The sequence below is a fragment of the Anoplopoma fimbria genome, chromosome 1, assembly GCF_027596085.1.
Source record: "Anoplopoma fimbria isolate UVic2021 breed Golden Eagle Sablefish chromosome 1, Afim_UVic_2022, whole genome shotgun sequence".
Taxonomy (NCBI): domain Eukaryota; kingdom Metazoa; phylum Chordata; class Actinopteri; order Perciformes; family Anoplopomatidae; genus Anoplopoma; species Anoplopoma fimbria.
The window spans coordinates 205,001-215,770 of NC_072449.1; the positions used below are offsets into that span (position 1 = coordinate 205,001).

The window sequence follows — 10,770 nt, forward strand, 5'->3', positions numbered from 1 at the left end:
ACACACACACACACACACACACACACACATCCAGTAAATGCTAATGAGCTCTGACCTTTGACCTCAGTCAGAGATGTAAAACTGGTGGAAAGAATGATGTATTACATTATATGTTACAGTTAAAGTACTAGTACCACACTGTGAAAATACTCTGTTACAGTTAAAGTACTAATACCAGGCAGTAAAAATACTATTTTATGCATTCTTAAAGCTGCTCCATGAAGTACCTTAAATGTGTACTTTAGTAAAGTTCTACTTCTAGAAATATACTATCATCACTCAATAACCAGTCGACCCATGAATGACATCACAACAGTGACACCATGTGGTCACACACACACACTGCATCACAGAGCTGTCTGTGTGTGTGTGTGTGTGTGTGTGTGTGTGTGTGTGTGTGTGTGTGTGTGTGTGTGTGTGTGTGTGTGTGTGTGTGTGTGTGTGTTACCTGGATGTTGAGACTAGAGACCACCACGTCTCCGGTCGGTGTGATGATTGGCAGGTTCTCACAGCGAATCCCCTTCTCCACACTGATCACCTGACCTGCAGATTTGTGTGTATATATATATCTATTAGAATACTAAAACATATATATATATATATATATATATCCAGAATGTATACGACATAGATTCACCTTAAACTGGTTCCTCTGTGTTAGTGAGACGAGATTAGTCTAGTTTGGTCTTTCCTCATGAGGGAGGTGTAACAACGGTACCTCTGATCTCCAGACGACCACACAGTCTGTGTCCGTGCTGAACCACAGCTCCTTCAGTCACCTCCTCTCCGTCTGCAGAGCGCCGGTACACTCCTTCAGTCACCTCCTCAAACACGTCCAGCATCTCAGAGACCCGAGCTGTGTATCCGGCCAGCTCTGTCACCTGCAGACATGAAGAACCAACGTTTAGAACGTATTGTGATTACTTCACTTAAGTTAAGAACCTAGTGTGATTACTTTACTTAAGTTAAGAACCTAGTGTGATTACTTCACTTAAGTTAAGAACCTAGTGTTACTTCACTTAAGATTATTACTTCACTTAAGTTAAGAACCTAGTGTGATTACTTTACTTAAGTTAAGAACCTAGTGTGATTACTTTACTTAAGTTAAGAACCTAGTGTGATTACTTCACTTAAGTTAAGAACCTAGTGTGATTACTTTACTTAAGTTAAGAACCTAGTGTGATTACTTCACTTAAGTTAAGAACGTAGTGTGATTACTTAAGTTAAGAACGTAGTGTGATTATTTCACTTAAGTTAAGAACGTAGTGTGATTACTTACGTTTAGAACGTAGTGTGATTACTTTACTTAAGTTAAGAACGTAGTGTGATTACTTTACTTAAGTTAAGAACCTAGTGTGATTACTTTACTTAAGTTAAGAACGTAGTGTGATTACTTTACTTAAGTTTAGGGGCCTTTGGGAACTGAAATGAGCGTGGGGTGTTTGGAAGCTAAATTGAGTGTGGGATGAGGATGACGAGGATGAAGAGCAGGAGGAGGAGGAGGCTGAGGAGGAGCAGGAGGAGGTTAAGAGGAGTGGAACAGGTACCTCCTTGTATGAACTCATGATCCTCTCCACAGCGTCGGCTGCAGCGTTCAGGAGGTTCCTGGCCGTGGTGAAGGCCTGTGTCCTCTCACTCACCAGCTCCTCCTCCTTCATCACCAGGGCCGCCTGCTTCACCTCCTCAGAGTCTAAAGGTCAAAGGTCACAGCCAGGGATATCAAACAGGGGAAAAGGACAAAGGTAAGTGGAGTCATTTAACAGCCTAATCTTTGATATCATTGATATTTTCTGTAACCAGTGTAGCGTTAAAGCATGGTGGAATTAGCATGCTAGCTAACTAGCCACCCACTACACTTGTCCACACCTCCTCTGACGTGTGTCGTCACCATGACAACTAACCACAAAGCTTTGTTTTCTTTTGGACTCGTCCAATTTACTCTTGTTCCTTCTTCTGATTAAAGGTCAAAGGTCACACAGGTGTGTCATTGGGGTCTACTCACCGTATTGTGAGTATCCCGTGGCGGTGATGATGGGCACAGCGACCATCACCAGGCCGGAGGCGCTCCATACGTACTTCATGAGGAACTGTTCCAGCATGACGTACCACAGACGCTTCAGCAGAATCTGATGGATCTGAGAGGACAGGGACATGTAGCTCCTCTGCAGTTGGGCCATCTCCACCTACGAATCAAACGCACCCAAACTCATTATAAATGGAAGGGCGGGGCCATCTCCACCTACGAATCAAACGCACCCAAACTCATTATAAATAGAAGGGGGGGACCATCTCTACCTACGAATCAAACACACCCAGACTATCATTACCATCAGAGACATTGTTCTTGTTATCTACAGCTATACGTCTCTGTGTTCGTCCTCTGGGGACACTCACCTTGTGTTACTGTTCTTGTTATCTACAGCTATACGTCTCTGTGTTCATCCTCTGGGGACACTCACCTTGTGTTACTGTTCTTGTTATCTACAGCTATACATCTCTGTGTTCATCCTCTGGGGACACTCACCTTGTGTTACTGTTCTTGTTATCTACAGCTATACGTCTCTGTGTTCATCCTCTGGGGACACTCACCTTGTGTTACTGTTCTTGTTATCTACAGCTATACGTCTCTGTGTTCATCCTCTGGGGACACTCACCTTGTGTTACTGTTCTTGTTATCTACAGCTATATGTCTCTGTGCTCGTCCTCTGGGGACACTGACCTTGTGACCCCCATAGAAGGCGATCTCCTCGGAGTTGGCGATGATGCGTGAGTGCATGTATCTCAGGTCTCCTTTCTTCTTGGCCTCCTCGGCCACCAGCTTCCCGAATCGAGGCGAGCAGGAGCGAAGGACTTTTGCGGTGAGCGCCACCACCAGGCCGGCGATGACGGACGGCCACGTGGTGTTCGCTCCTACAAGGAGGAAGAGGAAAGTCTTCACACTCTTCATCAAGAAGTCATATGTTTAAACTGCAACAAATGTGCACCTGGTGCACCTTGTTTACCAGGTGAACCAGGTGTACCAGGTGTACCATGTGTACCAGGTGTACCATGTGAACCAGGTGAACCAGGTGAACTAGGTGAACCAGGTGAACCAGGTGAACTAGGTGAACCAGGTGAACCAGGTGTACCATGTGAACCAGGTGAACCAGGTGAACTAGGTGAACCAGGTGTACCATGTGAACCAGGTGAACCAGGTGAACCAGGTGAACCAGGTGAACCAGGTGAACCAGGTGTACCATGTGAACCAGGTGAACCAGGTGAACTAGGTGAACCATGTGAACCAGGTGAACCAGGTGAACCAGGTGAACCATGTGAACCAGGTGAACCAGGTGAACTAGGTGAACCATGTGAACCAGGTGAACCAGGTGAACCATGTGAACCAGGTGAACTAGGTGAACTAGGTGAAACAGGTGTACCAGGTGCAGCAGGTGTACCAGGTGCAGCAGGTGTACCTTTGGACTGTGCGGTCCGCAGCAGGGTGTAGCAGGTCACCACCACGTCCAGGATGGGTTTGGTCAGGTTGGAGTACAGGTGAGCGACTGAGGCTGAAAACATGACGATGTCCTCAGTGAGAGACTGATCCGGATTGGACAGACGGCCGTCCATGTTGCTGACTCGGTAGTACGTCTGCAGAGAATGAGGAGCGTGAGGCGTTCCGGAACTCAAATCAGGGACAGCTGCTGATTCTGTCCCATAAAATGTATCACTGTGTGTGTGTGTGTGTGTGTGTGTGTGTGTGTGTGTGTGTGTGTGTGTGTGTGTGTGTGTGTGTGTGTGTGTGTGTGTGTGTGTGTGTGTGTGTGTGTGTGTGTTACCTGGTTGGTGAAGTACAGCTGGTAGGAGTGGTCGACCAATCGGCTCCTAAACCTGAGGGCCAGCTGACCTTCCAGGAACCTGATGGTGCTGTTGATGAAGGTGGCAGGAACGGCAACAAGGAGCCACTTAGAGAGCTGCAGCATGAAGGCCTGAGGGTCCTTCTGAACGATGCACCTCACTATCACACCTGGAGGAAGATCAATAGTATTGATTACCAGTACTGTTCTGTTGGAACACCTAGACTACACATGTACACACACACACACACACACATACATACATACATACATACATACATACATACATACATACATACATACATACATACATACATACATACATACATATGTATGTGTGTGTGTGCATGTGTAGTCTAGGTGTTCCAATGTTATCTGTATTTATGTCACATGGGAGACATCTAGCTTTTCTAGGACATTATTGGAGACTATACACACATACATACATACATACATACATACATACATACATACATACATACATACATACATACATACATACATACATACATATATATACATACATACATATATATATATATATACAGTGGGGCAAAAAAGTATTTAGTCAGCCACCAATTGTGCAAGTTCTCCCACTTAAAAAGATGAGAGAGGCCTGTAATTTTCATCATAGGTACACTTCAACTATGAGAGACAGAATGGGGGAAAGAATCCAGGAAATCACATTGTAGGATTTTTAATGAATTAATTGGTAAATTCCTCGGTAAAATAAGTATTTGGTCACCTACAAACAAGCAAGATTTCTGGCTCTCACAGACCTGTAACTTCTTCTTTAAGAGGCTCCTCTGTCCTCCACTCGTTACCTGTATTAATGGCACCTGTTTGAACTTGTTATCAGTATAAAAGACACCTGTCCACAACCTCAAACAGTCACACTCCAAACTCCACTATGGCCAAGACCAAAGAGCTGTCAAAGGACACCAGAAACAAAACTGTAGACCTGCACCAGGGTGGGAAGACTGAATCTGCAATAGGTAAGCAGCTTGGTGTGAAGAAATCAACTGTGGGAGCAATTATTAGAAAATGGAAGACATACAAGACCACTGATAATCTCCCTCGATCTGGGGCTCCACGCAAGATCTCACCCCGTGGGGCCAAAATGATCACAAGAACGGTGAACAAAACTCCCAGAACCACACGGGGGACCTAGTGAATGACCTGCAGAGAGCTGGGACCAAAGTAACAAAGGCTACCATCAGTAACACACTACGCCGCCAGGGACTCAAATCCTGCAGTGCCAGACGTGTCCCCCTGCTTAAGCCAGTACATGTCCAGGCCCGTCTGAAGGTTGCTAGAGAGCATTTGGATGATCCAGAAGAGGATTGGGAGAATGTCATATGGTCAGATGAAACCAAAATAGAACTTTTGGTAAAAACTCAACTCGTCGTGTTTGGAGGAGAAAGAATGCCGAGTTGCATCCAAAGAACACCATACCTACTGTGAAGCATGGGGGTGGAAACATCATGCTTTGGGGCTGTTTTTCTGCAAGGGGACCAGGACGACTGATCCGTGTAAAGGAAAGAATGAATGGGGCCATGTATCGTGAGACTTTGAGTGAAAACCTCCTTCCATCAGCAAGGGCATTGAAGATGAAACGTGGCTGGGTCTTTCAGCATGACAATGATCCCAAACACACCGCCCGGGCAACGAAGGAGTGGCTTCGTAAGAAGCATTTCAAGGTCCTGGAGTGGCCTAGCCAGTCTCCAGATCTCAACCCCATAGAAAACCTGTGGAGGGAGTTGGAAGTCCGTGTTGCCCAGCGACAGCCCCAAAACATCACTGCTCTAGAGGAGATCTGCATGGAGGAATGGGCCAAAATACCAGCAACAGTGTGTGAAAAGCTTGTGAAGACTTACAGGAAACGTTTGACCTCTGTCATTGCCCACAAAGGGTATATAACAAAGTATTGAGATGAACTTTTGTTATTGACCAAATACTTATTTTCCACCATAATTTGCAAATATATTCTTTAAAAATCAGACAATGTGATTTTCAGGAATTTGTTTTCTCATTCTGTCTCTCATAGTTGAAGTGTACCTATGATGAAAATTACAGGCCTCTCTCATCTTTTTAAGTGGGAGAACTTGCACAATTGGTGGCTGACTAAATACTTTTTTGCCCCACTGTATACACACACACACACACACACACACACACACACACACACACATATATATCTATAGAGCTGACCGTCCAGAGCAGCCACGTAGATGGACAGGAAGGTTCTGGACATCAGGGTGACAGAGTGCAGAGCGAGGAGGCCGACCTCTGGACTCAGTAACCGTGGAAACAAGAGCTTCAACAGACGAGACAGTCTGAGGATGAACTCCTTGTTCACTGATGGAGACCTGAGGACACAGAACCACATCCTGTAGTGGACCATGGAGCCAGAACAGTTAATCCAGACATTTTTAACTAGGGGATAACTCTGGTTTAACTCTGGTTAAACTCTGGTTGAACTGTGGTTTATCTCCTGCGTGGGTCCAGACCATAGAACCCTCCCTCCGTGTTCCTCCGTTGCTGCTGAGTCAGAGTGTGATCTGTATTTGACCTGTTGATGAACAGGTTGATTTACATGTTCTATATGTTCAGCTCACAGCATCATGATGAAGGTTTTCTGTGGTACAAAGGAATCAGAAAACGGACTCCGACTGACGGAGGATTCATCCGTCTGTAGACAGAGCTTAAAGGAGGATTACATCACAAGAGTGGGGTTCTTTCTACGGTTCTCTTGATACGGTTCTCCATGTGGTCCGAACAGTCAGAACCACGGCGTCGGGACACAAACACGGATCTGGTTCTATGATTTATCAGTAAAAGAGTCACACATACAGAAACACTCTCAAACTCACCTGCTGTCTCTCTTCTTCTTTCCTCCGCCCACACAGCTGACTACGCCCACAGGTACATCGACCCCGCCCACCTGTTTACCTGCTGCACTCCTCTGAAAACAAGACAAACCCAGAGTTACTGGTGTGTGTGTGTGTGTGTGTGTGTGTGTGTGTGTGTGTGTGTGTGTGTGTGTGTGTGTGTGTGTGTGTGTGTGTGTGTGTGTGTGTGTGTGTGTGTGTGTGTGTGTGTGTGTGTGTGTCACCTGTATCCTCCTCCAGACAAAGGGGGTCAGTTTTTTGACAGCGTAGGCCACAAACAGTGCAGCCGTCAGCTTCCTGAGTCTGGAGCTCCGCCTCAGCTGAGCCGTCAGCTCCTGATAGGTCGGCTGCATGCCGGCGGGCAGGGGACCAATGAGTAGAAAGGAACACTGGCGTGTCACAACAGGAGTCCAGACTGTTCCTGGTCCCAGAGGGGTCCACTGTGGACTGCAGCCTCGTTGTCATGGACTCCAGAGTGTGACGCTCCACCTGCAAATAGAGGAAGATCACGTCAGTGGATCACATGTTTGTAGATGGCATGTCAGTAGATCACGTCAGTAGATCACATGTCGGTGGATCACATGTCAGTAGATCACATGTCAGTGGATCACGTCAGTGGATCACATGTCTGTAGATCACATGTCAGTGGATCACATGTCGGTGGATCACATGACGGTAGATCACATGTCGGTGGATCACATGTCAGTAGATCGCATGTCAGTAGATCACGTCAGTGGATCACATGTTTGTAGATCACGTCAGTGGATCATATGTCGGTGGATCACATGTCAGTGGATCACATGTTTGTAGATCACATGTCAGTAGATCACATGTTTGTAGATCACATGTCAGTAGATCACATGTCAGTGGATCACATGTCAGTAGATCACATGTCGGTGGATCACATGTCTGTAGATAATGTCAGTGGATCACATGTCGGTGGAACACATGTCTGTAGATCACGTCAGTGGATCACATGTTTGTAGATCGTATGTCAGTAGATCACGTCAGTGGATCACATGTTTGTAGATCACATGTCAGTGGATCATATGTCGGTGGATCACATGTCAATGGATCACATGTTTGTAGATCACATGTCAGTAGATCACATGTTTGTAGATCACATGTCAGTAGATCACATGTCGGTGGATCACATGTCAGTAGATCACATGACGGTAGATCACATGTCGGTGGATCACATGTCGGTGGATCACATGTCAGTAGATCACATGTCAGTGGATCACATTTCGGTGGATCACATGTCAGTGGATCACATGTTTGTAGATCACATGTCAGTGGATCACATGTCGGTGGATCACATGTCAGTGGATCACATGTCAGTAGATCACATGTCAGTAGATCACATGTCGGTGGATCACATGTCAGTAGATCACATGTCGGTAGATCACATGTCAGTAGATCACATGTCAGTGGATCACATGTCGGTTGATCACATGTCGGTGGATCACATGTCGGTGGATCACATGTCGGTGGATCACATGTCTGTAGATCACATGTCAGTAGATCACATGTTGGTGGATCACATGTCAGTAGATCACATGTCGGTGGATCACACGTCAGTGGATCACATGGAAAAATATATATATATGGGGAAAAAATACATTTTTATATATAAATATATATTTTGTATATATATATATATTTATATATTTATTATATTATATTTATTTTATATATTACATATATTTTATTTATTATATATTTTATATATTTAACACTGAGACATTAACCTGTTGAACGCTTTCTGTCTAAACACACCGTCAACTACCGAGGATTCAAACCGGCAGCTAGCTCTGCTAGCTCAGCTAGCTCTGTTAGCTCTGTTAGCTGCTTAGCTCAGTTAACTCTGTTAGCTCTGTTAGCTCAGCTAGCTCTGTTAGCTGCGTTAGCTCTGTTAGCTCTGTTAGCTCAGCTAGCTCTGTTAGCTGCGTTAGCTCTGTTAGCTCTGTTAGCTGCGTTAGCTCAGTTAACCTGTTAGCTCTGTTAGCTCAGTTAGCTCTGTTAGCTCTGTTAGCTGCGTTAGCTCAGTTAACCTGTTAGCTCTGTTAGCTCTGTTAGCTGCGTTAGCTCTGTTAGCTCTGTTAGCTGCGTTAGCTCAGTTAACCTGTTAGCTCAGCTAGCTCTGTTAGCTGCGTTAGCTCTGTTAGCTCAGCTAGCTCTGTTAGCTGCGTTAGCTCTGTTAGCTGCGTTAGCTCTGTTAGCTCAGCTAGCTCTGTTAGCTGCGTTAGCTCTGTTAGCTGCGTTAGCTCAGTTAACCTGTTAGCTCAGCTAGCTCTGTTAGCTGCGTTAGCTCTGTTAGCTCAGCTAGCTCTGTTAGCTGCGTTAGCTCTGTTAGCTCCGTTAGCTCTGTTAGCTCTGTTAGCTCAGCTAGCTCTGTTAGCTGCGTTAGCTCTGTTAGCACCGTTAGCTCAGTTAGCACCGTTAGCTCTGTTAGCTCAGTTAGCACCGTTAGCTCTGTTAGCTCAGTTAGCTCTGTTAGCACCGTTAGCTCAGTTAGCACCGTTAGCACCGTTAGCTCTGTTAGCTGTAGTTATAGTGTAGAAGCTGCTCTGAGCTGTGTTCCAGATGTTTACCTGTGTTGCTGCACACCTGTACACCTGCACACCTGTACACCTGCACACCTGGACCCGGATACCAGACCGAACCTGAAGGTTTTGGTGTTAAACCCCGGCAGCTAACAGGTTGATGCTAACTGAAGCTAACCGCTAACAGAACAGGAACCTGCCTGTGAGGCGTTCACGGTCTGTGGGTTTAATCAGCTCTGGTTTAACACCAGAGAGACTCCCGGTCCACAACCCCCATGTTCATAGAACCCCCATGTTCATAGAGAACCCCCATGTTCATAGAACCCCCATGTTCATAGAACCCCCATGTTCATAGAACCCCCATGTTCATAGAGAACCCCCATGTTCATAGAGAACCCCCCATGTTCATAGAGAACCCCCATGTTCATAGAGAACCCCCATGTTCATAGAGAACCCCCATGTTCATAGAGAACCCCCATGTTCATAGAACCCCCATGTTCATAGAGAACCCCCATGTTCATAGAGAACCCCCATGTTCATAGAGAACCCCCATGTTCATAGAAACCCCCATGTTCATAGAACCCCCATGTTCATAGAACCCCCATGTTCATAGAACCCCCATGTTCAGAGAGAACCCCCCCCCCATGTTCAGAGAGGTCAAAGTCCTGTTTACCTGAGAGGACGGGTCTCAATACTGAAGACACTCCTCCTCCCCTCTCCTCTCCTCTCCTCTCCTCTCCCCTCCTCTCCCCTCCTCTCCTCCTCCCTCCTCTCCTCTCCCTCTCCTTCCCTCCTTCCCTCTCCTCTCCTCTCCTCCCCCTCCTCTCCTCCCTCTCCTCTCCTCTCCTCCTCCTCCTCCCTCCTCCTCCTTCCCTCCTCCCTCTCCTCTCCTCTCCTCTCCTCCCCTCCTCCCTCTCCCTCTCCTCTCCTCTCCCCCTCTCCCTCTCCCTCCCTCCCTCTCCCTCCCTCTCCCTCTCCTCTCCTCCCTCCTCTCCTCCTCTCCTTCCCTCATCTCCTCTCCCCTCCTCTCCTCTCCTCTCCTTCCCTCCTCTCCTCCTCTCCTTCCCTCCTCTCCTCTCCTTCCTTCCTCTCCCCCTCCTCTCCCCCTCATCTCCTCTCCCTCCCTTCCCTCCTTCCTCCTCTCCTCTCCTCCTCTCCTTCCCTCATCTCCTCTCCCCTCCTCTCCTCTCCTCCTCTCCTTCTCTTCCCTTCCCTCCTCTCCTTCCCTCCTCTGAGGCGGCAGGTCTTCATGTTTCTGGACTCCCCGTCTCAGAGCCTGGACGTGTCCTTCAGAGTGAACATGTACATGCTGTATGCCAGCACGGCCAGATGAGATGCTCTGACTGTGGAGACGTTGAGACGTGGAGACGTGGAGATGTGGAGATGTGGAGACGTTGAGACGTGGAGACGTTGAGATGTGGAGACGTTGAGATGTGGAGACGTGGAGATGTGGAGACGTTGAGATGTGGAGACGTGGAGACGTTGAGATGTGGAGATGTG

General features: G+C 46.9%; 1 protein-coding gene across 1 annotated transcript in view; it reads right to left on the minus strand.

Annotated features, from left to right (window-relative positions):
- The window catches only part of abcd1 (ATP-binding cassette, sub-family D (ALD), member 1), a 33,755-nt gene extending 24,285 nt beyond the window's left edge, over positions 1-9,470 (minus strand). The window contains exons 1-11 of the mRNA XM_054598624.1: positions 9,319-9,470; positions 6,949-7,213; positions 6,707-6,798; positions 6,045-6,202; positions 3,816-4,003; positions 3,453-3,627; positions 2,720-2,910; positions 2,003-2,183; positions 1,548-1,690; positions 719-881; positions 449-543 (exon numbers count right to left, since the gene is read on the minus strand). Coding sequence (XP_054454599.1) covers positions 449-543; positions 719-881; positions 1,548-1,690; positions 2,003-2,183; positions 2,720-2,910; positions 3,453-3,627; positions 3,816-4,003; positions 6,045-6,202; positions 6,707-6,798; positions 6,949-7,077 — 1,515 coding nt within the window. The 5' untranslated portion in view covers positions 7,078-7,213; positions 9,319-9,470. The remainder of the gene's footprint in view (positions 1-448; positions 544-718; positions 882-1,547; positions 1,691-2,002; positions 2,184-2,719; positions 2,911-3,452; positions 3,628-3,815; positions 4,004-6,044; positions 6,203-6,706; positions 6,799-6,948; positions 7,214-9,318) is intronic.
- Between the last annotated feature and the right edge of the window lie 1,300 nt (positions 9,471-10,770).